The sequence below is a fragment of the Etheostoma cragini genome, chromosome 15 (assembly GCF_013103735.1).
Source record: "Etheostoma cragini isolate CJK2018 chromosome 15, CSU_Ecrag_1.0, whole genome shotgun sequence".
Taxonomy (NCBI): Eukaryota; Metazoa; Chordata; class Actinopteri; order Perciformes; family Percidae; genus Etheostoma; species Etheostoma cragini.
Genome location: NC_048421.1, coordinates 2,219,433 through 2,237,067, shown reverse-complemented (window position 1 = coordinate 2,237,067; position 17,635 = coordinate 2,219,433). Strand labels below are relative to the sequence as shown.

At 44.2% G+C, this 17,635-nt stretch overlaps 1 protein-coding gene across 1 annotated transcript in view; it reads right to left on the bottom strand.

The window, feature by feature from the left end:
* ntn1b (netrin 1b) overlaps positions 1–17,635 on the bottom strand; it is a 47,031-nt gene that overhangs the window by 897 nt on the left and 28,499 nt on the right. The window contains exons 4-7 of the mRNA XM_034894661.1: positions 13,618–13,767; positions 11,223–11,276; positions 7,767–7,841; positions 1–382 (exon numbers count right to left, since the gene is read on the bottom strand). The exon at positions 1–382 is cut by the window's left edge and continues 897 nt beyond it. Coding sequence (XP_034750552.1) covers positions 63–382; positions 7,767–7,841; positions 11,223–11,276; positions 13,618–13,767 — 599 coding nt within the window. The 3' untranslated portion in view covers positions 1–62. The remainder of the gene's footprint in view (positions 383–7,766; positions 7,842–11,222; positions 11,277–13,617; positions 13,768–17,635) is intronic.

The following is a 17,635-nucleotide window of genomic DNA, read 5'->3' as shown; positions in this document are numbered from 1 at the left end:
CCCCCCTCTCTCTCTCTCTCTCTCTCTCTCTCTCTCTCCCTCCCTCTTCTCCAGCAAACCTTTTAGCACTTCCCCCTCTTGTCACGCTGTTGGAACTTCCTCAGCCGGCGGCCCCACAGGTCCTTCCAGGGGATGAGCAGGCTTCCCTTGTCAGCCACCACGCCGCTCTGCCCGGGGGAATCATCGTCTGTGCCCAGGAGCAGGTACTTCCTCCCGGGCTTGATCTTGGGACACTTGCAGGCCACGTCCTTGGCGCGCACCCACAGCAGCTGGTCGCCGCGGCGGATGCGGTGCTCCCCTTGTTTGTAGACCGAGATGATGTTGACGGTGAACTTCCACCACTCGCCGGCCTTGTCTCCTTTCAGAACGTGCACCTGGACAGCTGATGGAGGACAAGAGGAAAGTGGGTTGAATCACCTACATTACAACATACCTATTTTAATGATCTAAGTGCACAGCGTGAGGGTGGGATTGGGGCTTTCCTTGGGCTGGGCAAGGTATGGAGCCACTCATTGGACTCATTGACTCAGGTCCACGGGTGAATGTCAGCGTCAGGACAATGAAGTAGTAGATAGTCCAGAGTACACGAACCATTCACACACATTCATACACTGTGGCCCAGGCTGTCGTACAAGGCGCCACCTGCTCATCAGATAAACACTCACACACATTTACACTCTGATGCTTAGCATTGGGGGGAACTCAGGGTTCATCGTCTTGCCCTAGGACACTTTGACATGGGACTGCAGGGCCAAAGGTCAAACCACCAACCTTCTGATTGCCAGGCAACCGCTCTACCACTGAGCCCCGTCTGCCAAAGCCTTGGCATCTGTCTTCGGCAACACACAGGCAGATGTGATTGTATCAAAAGGTCCAATAAAACTCCTGTATAAACATGACCCTGAAATTGCTGATTTTGTTGCGTGTTGCAGGTCCCCCCCCCCCCCCCCCCCCCCCCCCCCCCCCCCCCCCCCCCCCCCACATGACCTTTGACCTTTCCCTGCTGTGCTCCTGGGCACACTCCCTATTACAGCAACAGTTGCCATAGCACTCTCTGTGCGAGCACAAAGGTTCCTGGCAAAGAACATCTGAAAGCACACTTGTATGTGAGGGGCGGTGAAACATTTCTCTACCTCTACAGTCACATAAACTACCAAACACAGCGACATGCAATCGCTTGATGGGTGTTGCTGGGCGTGCCTCACCGCTTCCGTCTCGATTGCAGCATGATATTGCCTAGTATCTGCAAAAGGTCTTACAAGTCACTTCAGAGGTATTATCAAGTCACAAGAACAATAATTTTTGGATTTAAAACTAGTCATTTCTCATTAGGATTGACAAAATGCCGGACTTATCAGATATATACAGAAATATGATGTCCTGAAGCATTTCCGCCATCTTGAATGATTTTCAACTCAAGTCGCTTTGTTGCATCGCTCGGCATTTGCATGAAATAGACATGCCGTCTGTTTCGGCCCCGCCTTGCTCCTGGCAGCAGCAAGCTCGTCGCTGGAGAACGGCCACTCCCATTGGAAATGAATGGTCACTTTTTTGCTCTCTTGTAGCTAATGTGACTGTGGCGTAGAAGGCTGGAGACTCTGGAACAACCTGCCCGAGGATATCAGCTCGGCCGAGTCACTGGTTTCCTTTAAGACTCTTCTTAAAGCCCCATATTATGCTCCTTTTCAGGTTCATGATTGTATTTTCAGGTCGTAGCAGAATAGGTTTACATGGTTTCATTTTTTTTTTTTTAAATCATAGTTTTGTTGTACTGCAAATATCTGCAGATCCGGTTTCCACCCTGTGTGTTTAGGTCTCTGAAAAGAGATTGTTTTATAGAATAATACCACATCTGCTCATGTTCTATCAGGTGTTAAGATGCACTCTGAACATCGACAACCTCGGGCTAAATCCAGCTAAACCTGGTAACTATTGGAACACCACTTTTAGCAGATATTTTCGTACCAGGAAATGTCTAAAGCTCTGTTGGCAGAAGCTCCCCCGCACAGATTCTCAAGTCAGACGAAGCAGCTATTATCTCATCATTGTGATCGCAACAAGAGGCAAACAGCTCAACAGCAACGAAGCTAATCTGTGCTTGAAGTGAAGTGCTCTACCCGTGGGTTTAGCTAGGAATGCGCTATTAATGTTTAAGTGTGTGTGTGTGTGTGTGTGTGTGTGTGTGTGTGTGTGTGTGTGTGTTTGTGTGTGTGTGGGGGGGGGGGATCCATTCAGATTAGGTGATGGGAAAGACTCAAGATGCACCAAGTTAGTTGGATGTGTAACAATCTTACAATCTTATATTTATCTATTCATCTTCAATCAATAATAAATGTAATTTAACAATCGACGATTAGGCAATTCCTGCGGTTTGTGTTTGACACCCAAGGGTCACACGGACGAAAACGATGGCGACTGCCGGCCGGTCAGCTGACGACCGGTCACGTGACAGTTAAGGTTAGCATTCTTTACAGCTACATTTAGCAGAGAAAAGGTGATTTGCCGGTCATTTCAGAGGCCGTTGCAGTTATATTTAGTTGACAGAAGGCGACCGTCCTTCAGGCACCAAAACCACATGTTAAGATTTTTTTTTTTAAAAGACAGTGGTTTGGGTTAAAACACCTGTCTCCTTAAGTAGTACTCCCGGGACACAAGCACCTGTTTCCTGGGTGAAAGTCTTGTGTTTCTCCTGAACTTCTTACATGATATAAACTCAGCTCGCCTACTTAAAATCCCTGTGTTATGTGGTTCTTTGCGGTCTTATAGCAGCAGTCAATGTGGTGCATACGGTAATAAATACGTTAAACACATACAAACTGGGCTGAATCTCATTTCTCTATCTTCCCCCTACCCTTACCCCTTCCCCTAGGGTTTGCGTGTTCACGTGAGAGTAAGGCCTGTCCCAATACTCATTTTGATCAAGAGGTAGGGGTTGGACAAAGGGGTGAATACCCCTTTAAACCTAAGGAGAACGCAAGCTTACTTGGTAGCTATATACATTGCTCAACAGGCAACAATGGCTGCCAGATTGAACAGAGAGACCCATACATGTAAGTATTTTCTGCTTAAATAATTGATTTAAAAAGTACAACAGTGTTTTTTTGTGTTCTACACAGTACTGCACATATATACTTCCTACCACGTTGGATGGCTAGCTTGCTATGCTAAAACTAATCGCTAATCGCTAACGTTACATTAATGTTTTGCACAACAGTCCCGCATTTCTTGGCCTTGAATAGACTCCATGCATGTCTACAGTTTTTAACCATTAGCAGAGAATATCGTTTGATACCAGTGAACACTACTTCCTTTGGAGACATCGATACGTGCTTTACATATATCGTCCTGTATCACACAGGGACGCTGGAGGACACACAGCAGCTGATCCACTTTTAGGCCTTTTATAGATAGATAGATGTATGAATGGGTCATAAGAACACCCTGCACATTGTCAGGGAAGGGTTAACCAAATACTTTTGTAATACTAATAAAATGTATTTCATTCTTATTTCAATTAAAAAGCTAGGTAGCTTAGCCTTTTCTTTGCCGTTCTGGCTGAACATGATCACTTTCAGTGTTTGTCAGTCGAACCCAAACGACTGCCAAGACTGAAGAGAACCGGAGGAGAGGGGTGTTTGAGTATGTGTGTGTCAATGCATGGTGTGAGCAAATTGCACCCAATTTCAGAAGAAAGAAGGTTTGTTGGGCTGAGTAGAGCGAACTCTCACAGCCCTGCCATTCATTGCAGCCCTCTCCTTCATCCAGACACATAAAGGGTGTGTGAGGGGGAGGCAGGAGGGGCCACTATTTGTCTTCCCAGCCACAGAAAAAAAGCTTCCAGGAGAATCGTGATGTGTTTCCGACCTCATGAGCTATCCGGGTTCTGCTCCCAGAGCTCCATCCAACTTCACAGCGTGAGAATCCAGCGGAGATAGCGCTCTCCGAGGAGACTCGGTTACAGTTTCCAGTATCTCTTGTCAGTGTCTGCCTCTTTTTTCCTTTCTTTCTCAAGTATGTTCTCAGTCTGTGCAGTGTGTTTAAACACACAAATCCACACACACCTTCTGCCACTTGGTTTGAGCTAAATAGACAGCAGAGAGAGCCTGAGAGCACAGGGTCGAACAATCTATTACAAAATGGTGCATGCCGACAGTGTTTTGGCGAGACAGTGAGAGAGAGAGGAGATAAGTGTGAGATGGTCCTGAACCCGGTGCACAATGGCTGCCAACCCAGCCTCCCTCAGAGCCAAACTTCCAGCTGGGTTTATCTTCTTTGGGTAGTGTGCTGCAGCTTGACACGGCATGCCACCAACAAGCAAGGGCTAATGAAATTAGAGCTCGCTTAATTACCGCACTGAGGCCCCTGTCCCCTCTGGTTATCAGCTGAGTGAATGATCAGGGACATGTTACCCTTGGGTGAGCACAGAGGGGTGACCACAGAGTCTGGGGGGCCCTGCCTTTGAGCCCTATCCCGGAGCGTCGGTAAACACGCGGCCCTTTTGATTCATTGTCCTCCCGGTGGCAGGGAGAGGGAGGGTGCGTGTGTGCAGAGGAGGGTGTCAGACGAGAATATAATCCTTTTGTGTCTTCCGTTTCCGTAGCTACGCCAGTGGTGAAAAACAAAAATTGAATAAACAAAACATATTTCTTTCTCTCCGGGGTGGCAATCCGTCACCGTCTGGCTAATTTACCACCTGTTTGTGCCCTGAGGAATGCTCCGTGCCGGCAGAGCGCACAACTGTGTTTAAACAGAGGGCCTCTTCCCGTGACCCCCGGGGGGGGGGGCGCATCACCGCGCACACATGGGGGTTGTGGCCCCCGAAGGAGAGAGGGGAGACTCTGAAGCCCCGCTAAAGCAAGGCGACAGGCCTGAGAAATGAATTAGGCCGAGGCAGAGGGAATGCATGCTAGGAAATGATGTCTGCCATACTGCTGGAGCCGAATCATCTGCTTCCAGACTCTTTTTTTTTTTTTTTTTTAGGAACTTCAGAGAAAAGCAACAGGAACCGCCCGCTTTGCTTGAATCTGCCTGACTGATATATAGATGCAGAGCCTGTCACAGCGCTGATGATTAGGATTTAAATCTGTGGAAATATGAATAATTGCTCAGTTTGGCATCCTAGCAAAGTGCAAAAAAAAAAAAGAAAAAGCGACTGATTTACTGTTGACTCAACTGTAAGAGGGGAGTAAAATATGTTTGGCCAATTTTCAGTTGGATGCTGTTTAAAGCCTATAACGATGGAGTTAGGCATGTCAGAAAGAAAGAAATCAACATGAGGGGAGCTACGAGGGCTTTTGCGGAGCCGTTTTAACAGAAAAAAAATGTAGCTTTTATTTACAGCAGCACACTTATTGTGGTATTTTATTGTGGTTTTAGGGATATAATCCTTGCTAAAGGAGTACACTATATCCTGTGTACCATTGGATCTGCCTCAAAGGTTTTTTGTGTCTCTGTGTTTAACAGATGTGGATCCACCGGTGACAGATAAACGTTTATATTGCTACGATTAATGGGGCGGAAAATCCAAAGATTGCAGTGGATCATTTGCCACGTGAGTGAAAGCAGAGCTTCACTGTGGGACAGTGCAATGCAAAAACGTATTTGTGTATTTATATGTGTTGTAATTACAGGTGTGATACTCTCCTTTGTTGTGGTGAAAGACAACAAACATTAATCACCATGCATATAATCTCCCTCTTCTTCCAAGTGGTTGATTGATTAAACACACACTGGTGTCTTTGCTTTATTCTGGTGGAAGCAGCGTTTCAATAAATCATATCAGGCCTTGTTATATGATGTTTATTTACCTGGCACCACAATGTTAAATGTATTTCAGCTGCACCACTTGTTCTCTGGATACATTGACAATATAATGTCAATACTGTGTGTGTGTTTTGGCTTTTCTTATCATGCCTTAGGCTGACTGAGTTGGACAAAGCGTATCCGCTATACTTGTGCGGTCCGTTCCATCTACCACAGCTAAGACATCCGCACTTTGACTCCATCTGTGACCAAGAAGGGTAGAGGTGCTGCAGGTCGGGGGGGAAAGGGGACAGGCTTTTACTTAAAACAATACATTTAGTTGCGGTGGATAGACAACACGTCTGAGCGCTCAAATTAAAAATCAGCCACACATCCTAGGCATCAAAGCCTGCTCTGTTAAAGGAATAGTTCAACATTTGAGGAAGACTGGTTTGCTTTCCTGCTGAGAGTTGGATGAAAACATTGATGCCACTCTCATCTCTGTACCCTAAATATGTGCAGTTGATTAGCTTAGCTTGGCACAGACAGCCTGGCTCTGTTCAAAGGTAACAACATCCACCTTCTCAGCACCTCTAAAGCTCTGTCCTCTTGCCTCTATCCCTGGGTTTTTCACCAGCTGATCAGGTGTTTTGACTGCCTGTGGTTAGGGTATATGTCTGCTGGCGTATGACTGGAATTGAATTCAATTTTATTTATAGTGTCAAATCATATTTGGAGCTCCCGGAGTTATCATTTTAACAGGGAGACACCTCAGAGTGAACCTGGCTCTAGGTGGGCAGCGGTGGGTGGGTGGGGGGAGAGATAGAGGGAGAGAGAGAGTAAATGCTACCTGCTTACCCATCCTAACAATAACTGTGTTTAAATACACACTAATATCCCACTATTAGTCCAAATACAACAATATTTTGAGTTTGATACGGGTCATGTAGAATAAAGGATATTCCGAATTGGGCCTTATTCCAAATATAGCATTTTTTCTGATTAAGACAAGAAATGCCGGTATTTCTCAGGTTCAGGAACATTTGCTGGAGATGTATACAGCGTACTCGAAATATGCGTCTAAATTGGGGGTTTTACCAACATAAACCTCCTATTTTGTATACTGCATGCATAGTGGAAAATTTGTGGAATAATTCTTTATGGAAATAATATTTTTTGCAAATCTATTTCATTCTCTTGCAGTTATTTTACATCAGAAAAAGAGAGACAGAGTATGTCGATGAACACACAACGAACACACAAGTACTGCGTGATCAGATCAGCTGTTTCAACACACAAAATTAGCCGGTAACATAACGACGGCTGACCGTGTTAACCCTTGTGTTGTCCTCCGGGGTAAAAAACTGACCAAAATGTCAAACTTTTTGTTTTTTGTTTTACTAACACCACCTTAATGCAACTAGTTTTACACTTCTTTTTGAAATGTATGCTCAAAAACCCTCATTTATATAGAATTATACCTAATATTTGATTTAAAAAAGCAGAATTTGTGAAATATTTTGACCAATAGTTAAGATCAGAGGAGCGTACAGATGAGTTTAGTCAGGAATGAAAGTGATAAATTGTATATGCAAAGAGCGTTGTATAGATTCCAATCCATTTTTGTGGTAATTTGGTTAAAAATAAACTCATTTATCAGATATAGACATTATTTAAAGGGGTCAAATGTGACCCAAGTACAACAGGAGGGTTAACAAAAAAAAGTGCAGTTTTCCCCCGTGCAGACTTCAAGATTATCCCCTCTTGTTTGTCTTTTTGACAACCTCAGTTTCCAGGTGTGGGAAGAGTCTCCTCTGTGTGTATGGAAGCCCACAGCGGAGAGAATAGATGTGTTTTCAGATGAACCCGTATTAGCCTGAGGCTGTGTAAGTAAGACATCACAGAAACAGAACAGCACCGCGGAGTGGACTGGCTTTGCTCGGGGTCTCAGATTAATTGAGACATCTGAGCTCTTGACTGCTGGCTGACGTCTGGCAACATTTCTGCGTGTTGGACTCACTCACCGTAGTCTTTTTTACAGTACTTCTTCATGGTTATCTTCATCTTTCCCTTGGACGCTTTGCAGTGAGATTCACAATCTAGGGAGAAAAGAGGTGAGAGGGAAAGAAAGAGGCAAATTAGATATACTAAAGGTCATCCTGTGACTCATAACATGCTTCCTATGACAGGGAAAACACTTTTCAGCATCATCAGGCCAGACTCCAGCTGGATGGACTTTACATGTGGCCCCACGCGTCACACTCTGCCCCCAGGGTCTCTAAGATGCCTTCACAGTGCCACTGTGAAACTGGTTAAAGCTTACACAGATCCTCCTGTGTCTGCCAACACACTCTTACTATCCTCCTCCCGGCTCGTCAGTGTCCTGGCATGCATGGTGGGAGCTCTGAAGACTACAGGGGTCGCCCTGGACAAAAGGAGGTCACGGAGGAGGGGGGGGGGGGGGGGGGGGGGGGGGGGGGGGGGGGGGGGGGGGGGGGGGGGCAGCATCTCACCCAAAGGAGGCAAGAAAGTTAACACTCGACCACTGGCCGAGCCTAATTGTTCCGCGTGGGTGCAACTAACTAACTATTATTTTCACAGCCTATTATCTATTAGTTGTCTGGTCCATAAAATGTTAGAAAAGGATGAAAAATGTTGATCAGTGTTTCCCAAAGCCCAAGATGACGTCATCAAATGTCTTTTTTTAGTCCACAACTAAAAAATATTCAGTTTACTGTCACGGAGAAGTGAAGAAAATAGAAAATATTCACATTTAACAAGCTGCAACCATTCATCCAATGTTCCAAATGATCATTTTGTTTACTAATCTGATATTATTTAAAAAAACTAAGAAAACATTAAACAACCCTTTTGCAATTATGTAAGCACATAATATAATCTGGAAACTGCTGCCCTGGTTAAAAAAAACAAGGCAACCGATCTCAGCTGGGATTCTGTCTATAATGGAGTCCAATGGAAATTTGTGAGTGACCCCAAACGTTTGACCGGTAGTGTATGTACTATGTATACACAAGCCCCGGCATTAACAGCCTAAGGGCAAACCCTCAGTGTGACACGGCCTGGAGTCTTCCCCAGACAACACAACGGACGTCATCGGCGGCCGAGGATGTCGCTCTGTCACGGCGCCAGCTATCTTTTATAAGGACGGAGCTGGAGGTGAGACCAGAGGCCAAACTAAAAATTAAAATCATTTGCTCCTTCCCACTTTCCACTGGCTGACACAAATTGGAACCAGATCATCTGGGAGTGTTGTGCCCCCCCCCCCCCCCCACTCCGCCTTTCCCGGAGCAATAAGCCTTGTGCTCTTTTCTGGGGGGGGGGGGGGGGAAGCTGGTCTGGGCAGTCTGCAGAGAAAGGAGGGGGGGCAGTTGAGAGAGAGAGAGGACCTTTCAGCTTGCCTGAATATGGACAAACTTCATTATTTCTTCCAGCCCTCTGTCCAGTCTTCCCCTTTCTTCCCCATTATACTATGTGTGAATGAGGTTGCCTGGGTAATGATTGAGGAAGAAAAAAACGCCCCTCTCCTCCCTCTCTCTCTCTCTCTCTCTCTCTCAGAAAAAAAAGGAAAAAAAAAGTGGTTTGGGACGTGGGATGAGGATCGAATTCATGTATGTAGAGAAAGCATTTCTGGTGGAAAGCCCGGCTGCTTTCTGGGGTGGCGGGGGAAATAAGAAAAGAGGAAATCCCAAAGTAAATGAATTTGACGAGTCCATATCGAGCACGCTTGATTTCCATGTAAATGAAGTGCAGAGGGGAGGGGGGGGGGCTCTTTATCTCCCGCTGGCCCCTGGGGGCCTTTATCATACCTCCCTTTGATAGCTGACGTTGCCCATTAGCCCCTAAGCACAACCGCTGCACCGGGCCATTACACCCACCGCTCTCATTAAGGTCCAATCTCCCGCTGTGGGGACAAACGCCCCCTTTGTGTGTCGCTGCAGCAGCGCCACGTTCATTCTGCGGGGTCCCCCCGGGGACCACACTGCTCCTAATTTGGAGGGTGGTATCTGTGTGGAGTTTACTGACAGGAATCCAAACTCCACACAGCCTCGCCAGGAACTATAGTAGGAAGTGGGACTCACAACAAAGCTGGACCAAGCCAGTGGCGCCACTCTCGTCCGACACTGATTGATGATCAGAGGTGACTCAGCCTATTCGACCTGCATCACTGTAATAAAGACTAATTGATACACAGCGATTCAAAAAACACCTAAACAGCTGAGATATCAGGTTTACAGCCTGTTAGCCGGTCAAATACATTCATGAATATCCATCATAATCAGCCGTTAATGGACAGGCACAGAAATGACACTAAAGCCAAACATACACTATCAGACTCTGAAAAGACATTGAAAAGTCCGTCACCATCGTACATTTAAAGACAATCTGTCCTAATGTCACTGAGTTTTTAGTCACAGACTAGAAGATTTTACTAGCAAAACTTCAAACTTACAATGATATCAATCTCGTTTAATTTTGTCGAGTTGAGAAAAAGAAGGTTTTACAACTGAGAGGACGGGAGCTCTCCTCCAGCAAGACTCATCATTTCATTCAGATATATTTTTTATACACAGTATGTATTCGGTGCACTGTCGCAATCATAACCTTCTCTTACGCAGCAGTTTTCTCTTAAATCTACTTTGTATTTTATTTATCTTTAATACTAATATAGCTTTATATTTTCATTGTATTATTCTATTGAATTCCTGATATTTTTTTGTAGAACTGACTTCAAGAGCAATGCACAAAAATTGCCAGTGTAATTATATGGGCCCCTACCTGTGCAAATGGCAATAAACATCTAATCTAGTCTATTGGAATTTTGCCTGCGACAGTGGAGCGGCTTGAAAAGTTGTTTGGGTTGGTGTAAAGCTGCAGGTAAATATTTTTGTTGCATATCGTCTAATGTAAGCAGTCCAACACGGACACCCTTGTCAGAGCACATGAACAATGGGGTCGGGCAGGCCTTCACTGTCGGCGCAGCCGGCCTTGATTGAAATACAAACTGGTGCAAATGAAGCATGTAATCAGATTAGGGCTGAGACCCGAGGGGGGGGGGGGGGGGGGGGGGGGGGGGGGGGGGGGGGGGCGCTGAGCCGGCTGGGAATACAGGCAATGAGGCCGCAGGGAGCACTGGCAAAATATCTGGAGTTCACATCAGCAGCACTCAGACCTCACTGACGTGTGTTTAGTCAGAGACTGGCGCTAAGAAAGGATGGAAAAACATGCATGTGTAGAAACGTGCACATGGTTACATGTTCGAAGGAGCAGTAATTTTAGTTTCGTTGCACTTTGATTAAAAAGAACACGGTAATAAAATGACAAAAAGGACATTGAAGGCGCAATAGGACTAAATAGTGCCAGTGCCACTTGAAAACAGAACATATCGTAAAAATGTTTTTTATCCAAAAGATGTTTTGTTTTATTGTTGTTAAATGAGCAGAAGGTGTGCTGTTACTCACCTGCCGGCTCCTCGTAGCTGGTGTACGCTGCTGTCGGAGATGCAACTGGGATCTCTGTGACAAAGAGATGGAAAGACTTTACATTGGTATTGTATTATTGGGATTTAAACAGAATGAAACTTGTCTTATTTGAAAACACATGTAGCTCAATTTCCTGTGATTATTCTCCGAAGAGCAGCGTTTACGCCATGTGAAAAACCTCAGAGCGTATAGGATCTACACTTCGGGATGGATGTAATTGGATGTCTCGTTAATGGCAGCTGATTTTGAGACACAGATGTGCCGGAAAATGTAACAAGACTGCGATTTTCCTATTAATGTTCCGCTCCCTCCTGGATGTTATGTCCTGTATGTTAAAGTTAGAGAGAGCCAAGGCCACAGGTCTTGTTAAAGTTGGAGCCGGCAGAGAGTTGAATATCACAAAAATGTTATATTGTGCTATTAAAACCAAAAGACATTATCTCAAAAATATACGAGAAGCCAAATATATTCTTCCAGAACCCTTATTTCCCCTAACGTTTACACCGCATTTGTTACATTTCCAACTAAATTAAAGAAATCCTATACCAGCAGGTTGAATTATCATTGTGGATTGCAGCCAAACCAGTCTACAGAGGCCATGTCCACTCCCCCCTACACACAACTTTATCAGAACTGTCAACACCAGCAACATAGGGGACAATTGTTAGTGTGTACCTCTCCTCCCAGACATCCCTGTTATCTTATCTGACCACGCCAGCCAGCCACCTGATGCTCCTAGCGAAAGCAGCTAGCAGCGACCCGTCTCTGTCTCTGTGAGGCGCTGGCGTTTATTGCCGAGGGCCTGGAATCTGCAGGCGGCAGATACAGCCAATAAACATATCAGCCATCATTCCCTTGGACTCATTCTGGGGATTTATTGTGAGACGGACCGTTAATGTTGTTGAAGGCACACATGGCCATGTTAGGCAAGCTCTAATGGTCTGTTTATCCAGGCTCGGGTTTGAACGGCTAAATATCCACCCAAGATATCTTAAAAATAACACAAAATGAGTGTGAGCCATGAATTTATGGATTACAAACATGTGTCCTGTCCTGTCCTTTTCAGGTCCTGTTCTAGGGTTCTCGGAGGGTTTGATATCGCTGATGGGGTTTTGGTATCGGAGTTTTGCTGAAAGGTAGGGTCACACCAGCAATTTAAAAGGTTAAATTGATTGTAAAGGATCCATGACGCGACGTCAGCGCGGACAGCCGTGTGTCCGAGCAGCTGAAAGATACTAACATGTCTGGAATCAATGTTTAGGCATGCTAAACGTGATATCGTTACATTTTATCAGCGGTGGAAAGTAACTATACCAACTTTTGAGTATTTTCATTTTCTTTCTACTTATTCTCATACTTCTACTCCACCACAATTTAGAATATATTAGGACAATTGTACGTTTTATTTCCCTATAGATTTAGATGTATAGCTTTAGTTACTTTGTCGATTCAGATTAATACAAAACATTATGAATAACTTAAGATGTATTATAGCGGATAAAGATAGAGACTTTGATGATCCCATGGTGAAACTCACAAGCTTCTTGTCGAGGCATACTTCTGCTGTTATTTTGGTGAAAGTAACTTAAAAGTAACGCAAAAGTAGTGTAAACCATTGCAATTCAGATACAGTAATATAACTCATTACTCTCAAATGACAGTAACTTGGAAGGAACTTGTCCATCACTGATTGCAGCTCCTCAGCTTTGTGTCACCACCAATAAACTGTATGAAGCTTCAGCCCCGTTAGTGATCAAGCTAAACATGTCAGTTTGCCAACTGTATGATAACAAGCTCTTGAGTCCTCAAGAACTTTATTTTTATTTATTGGTAGAAAGTGCCACTACAAGTCATTTCCCTGCTGCTAGGACGGTGCATTGACAGAAAACACTGACCAATCACAGCAGGCTGGGCTTTTTCAGGAGCTTAAAGAGACAGATGCTAAAACTGAGCATTTTTTTTAACACTAAAGCATGTAAACATTTTCTCGTAGAAACCCCCAATAAGTATAGACATGTAAATAAATCTATTTAAAAAGGAAGAGATCATTCCCGCACACTTTTCACATTTCTCAAGATACGTAACAGCCACCATTACGTGTCTTGACAAAGGTCCCTGGTACCCAAATGTCGACAAATAAATCAAATGCAGAGGTGGAACGTGTTTCCGTGAATTTTGATTTTAGGAGATGTGATTTCCTGCACCACAAAGAAAAAGGAAGGGGTGTGCTGGCTATTAAACTTTATTAAAGTATTCTTCATTAGAAAGTTGTACCAGAGGCCCTACATTATAAGAGGCTGTTGCTGGCGTAGTCAACTTAGATGAACTCTTTGGATCCAATCATGTGTGTAACGGTGGTACGAGTTGGCCTTACTGATGCAGGGGGCGATGGGGGAGCGGCTCTGCTGGTAGCCCTTGGCACAGCGGTTACAGGTAATCCCCGTCACTCCATCCTTGCAGGGGCATTGGCCTGTTGTCTGGTTACACGTCTTCCCCGCTGCTCCAACTGGATGGCAATCACACGCTAGAACACAAGAACAAGAACATCAAGCTTGATTGTACTCAAGTAAACAAAATGAAAACATGAGGTGGTTTCAAATCAAGTGCCCTTACAAAAACAGGTATCAGCTTTCAATATGGCTACAGTGCGTCTCCGCCCTGTCCTCTGCTGACTCGACATAATCCATACAATAAAAAGTCATCTGACGCAAAAAAAAAAACTAGTGAGAAATCATTCACATTAGAGCATGCTGGGTTTTTCCTTCCAGACCACCACAGATGGGGAACTGGGCCCTGCACCAGCACAAAACCTCAATCAAATTACACCGCTTCCCTCCACCCATAATGACGATGGGATTTTCATTAGGTCTGCTCTGGAAGGCACGCAGGAGAGTAAATAACTCGATTAATTATAGGGTTTCACCCGCACCGCACTGCATTGGCCTGCTGTGTGTAACGCAAAATGCACGCGTTGTGCGTCTGCAAACGGGCGCATGTGTCTTTGAGCTTGTTGAGAGCAGGCTTTGTGCGCCGTTGTGATCAGACAGACTGTGTGCTCTTCAGATTGGATTTCTAATGTAAAGCTTTTTGGCAAAGAGTTCCTTGCAAGTACTGGCTGAATAATGTTTCCCATTAATGAATGAGTGGAACGCACTTCAAAGTCTGTTTAAGCTGTTAGTTGGGAGGGTCGCACATTTAAATGTGAGAAATTTGTTCTCCGTGTGTGTGTGTGTGTGTGTGTGTGTGTGTGTGTGTGTGTGTGTGTGTGTATGTGTGTGTGTGTGTTCTGCCAAGCGTTTACCATAAAGCCAGTGTTTGAAGTGGAAGCCCAGCCTCCCTATTAGCCCTGCATGTGTTATATGTACCAGCAGAGTTATTTGAAATGTGCTTGAAGTGGTCCAGTAGAGGTTGGAGTTGCTTTTAGTTGGAATTTATGGCGCTTCAGGAACATAACGAGATGCTTATTAAGTCTGTTTTTTTAAAAGGTCCAAACTCCTTTGTTTTTCTTCTACTTGATACGTATGGTTAAAGTGTCTTCCGAGTGTTTTTGTTGAAATAAAAGTAAAATGGTCAAATCTTCAGAGATGGGGAGATCATTTGAAGTTGGAGAAAATGTACTAAATTGCAATATATCCCAGAATATTGCAATGTTTAAAAAAATCGCAATAATATCGTATCATGACATAAGTATCGTGATGATATCGTATGGTGAGGCTTCTGGTGATTCCCACCCATAGTAGTCTGGGGTACCCCAATGCCCCAAATTAACTTAGAGACCCCATCATCCATTATATAACATGTTCCAACTGAAAAACTAAACAATATCCACTTTCATATAAAAAAAAGTATGTTATGTAAAAGTTGATATTGTTAAGTTTCTAATACAGTTTTGTACAAATCTCTCTCTCTCTCTCTCTCTCTCTCTCTCTCTACACATACATACACACATACATACACACACACATGATTTTTCTCTTTCTTTATCAGAGATAAATTTAAGGGCATTTTAGGCCTTTATCTATAAGGACAGCTGAAGACATGAAAGGGGAGAGGGGGGGGTAATGACATGCAGCAAAGGGCCGCAGGTCGGAGTCAAACCTGCGTCCAGGAGTAAACCTCCATACACTGTATGGGCGCCCTCTCCACCGACTGAGCTATCTGGGCGCCCCGCTGTCATTATTAAGGGTTGGTTTGTCAGCTGTCGTACTACTAGCAGACTACCAGGCTGCTACTACTTGGAGCTTGAGAATCCAGCTGACCATTTATCCATTAACGTTACTTTTAGTTTACTATTTGAACTAAAAATCATTACTTTAAGCTTGTTTGAACTTCTGTGCTTGCTAGTTGTCACGTACTCTCACATACTCTGACTTGTTAACATGAGGCTATTCTTTTAATATTGCTCTCGTCTTCCCGTTTTACTCTATGCTCTGTTGTTTTATCTTGTAACCTGTTTGGCTTTGTGCTTTGTTTTGTTGCTTATCTTTTAGATTTTGTGCTGTGTCTTGTTTTTGTGCCAAGTTCTGCTCAGCTTTTGTTGGTTCTTTCTTTTTTATCTGTATTTTTAAAAGTCTTTATTATATATCTCTATCTATCTTTGTTTCATCTTTTTTTTTTAATTAGTTGAGCTTTTCTACAATCTGTGCACATACCCCCTGGTAATTGTACCCTCTGGGGTACCCCTGGTTGGGAATCATTGACATAACACAGCTTACAACAAGAAATGAACATCATCATTACATCATGGGGAGATTTTACTGTTTCTACTAACAAGGTTTCATTTTGGCTGCCTAAACACGTTACACTACTCCTTTAAGAGTCAGTGTTTAATTTACTCTACATTAAATGTGAAAGACTGAATAATGTTTATAATGCAATAAAATAAAAAAGTAAAACAGAACGCTTCGTCATTTGTTTTGTAATGACAGGTAGAATGCAAAACCATGGACTCACTGCCTTCAGGAGGTGCTTCAAACTGGACAGATGAATTAATTAAATGGAGGGGCCTGTGGAGCTGAATGGTTGCGGAGAGGGTTCGGAGGAGTGCGGTGCACTGAACCATGTACCAGCTTCATCTCTGTGGACTCCGAGTTAAAGGCTTAGACTGCCTAATGTACAAGGGGATGGGGATGGGGGGGACTCTAGTTCTCCAAGAGCTGTGTTTACACTGCGCTTGATGAGTGGTGAAGTTGTTAATCTGGAAAATAAAGCATGAGGCATTCCACGCTGCCGCTGGAGATGTAGGCGCTGTATAGTGCACTAAACTTTCTATTAAGCAAATCATTTTGAGACATTTTGAGGGGGGGGTTATGGAATGGAGACTGAAAGCAGACTTCCTCCTGGCTGTGTTGGCGCGGCGCTGTATTTCCTGTCCAACAACAGCAGAGTGGGATGGTTGGCTGATTTGAACAATAAATATAGTGGTTTTTAACTGATGTCACGTTGCCCTGTTTTTGTCACCTGAGGAGAAAGGCAGCAATCAGGCTGTTTAGGTTTGATCCCAGAGCACCGAGCTGGGGATATGAAGAGATGGGGTCAGGGGCTTGGAGTGTTCAGGTTACCGATCCAGCTGTTTGGAAAGACTTTACAAAGATCTATGGATGTTTCTACATCGTTAGGGAAAGTGAGAAATTCTGTTACGCTAACCTGCTCCCAGCTCCATCCCCCTGACTAACTACTCCTCAAATATAGCTTGTGAAAATGTTTAGGCTGGCGGAGTTAAACAATGCTGCAAAGAACCATTTGTCATTTCTTTTACTAAGTACAAACGATCCGTCAAACTTGTGTTCACATGCAATAAATTGACCTTAGCGCTCACCGCAACTCTGAAAACACTTTTTGTAGGCCCAGTTGCTCGGGTCTTTTCCTTCATTTAATGCAATCTGAGTGAGTTTTAAGAGAGAAAATGAAGAGGGGAGGACTATTGCAACATGCAGTAGGAAATGTCATGTTGCTGTTCCTGTGTTAAAATAGCCAGTGGTACACCGAGGATGGGGGCACCGGAGGATAGGCATCCTGTCACCTGCCAATCATAGCTCAGCGGTGTATGTTGCTTGAGAGAGCAATATATGTGCATCTGTCTAACACACTAATTCATCATTTGTGTGTGGTAAGAAATTGTGATGTAAATGTACAATGGGATTCAAAATTGCTTAAAAGCAGCCATTGCCAAGAAGTTAGTGACTTTTAAATAGTTTTTTTCCCCACAGACTATAAACAGACTTTCTGTCCGAAAACAGCATCTCACATAAACCTCAATGTTTGTAGGCAAACATGCAGTCACGTAGTCAGTAGTCTGGATCAACCAGAGTACATTTCCAGGATAAAGCCAGATGTCAGGCTTTGCCCCTCACCTTCCACTCTCTTTGTGTTGCCGTTCCTTAAAATCCCAT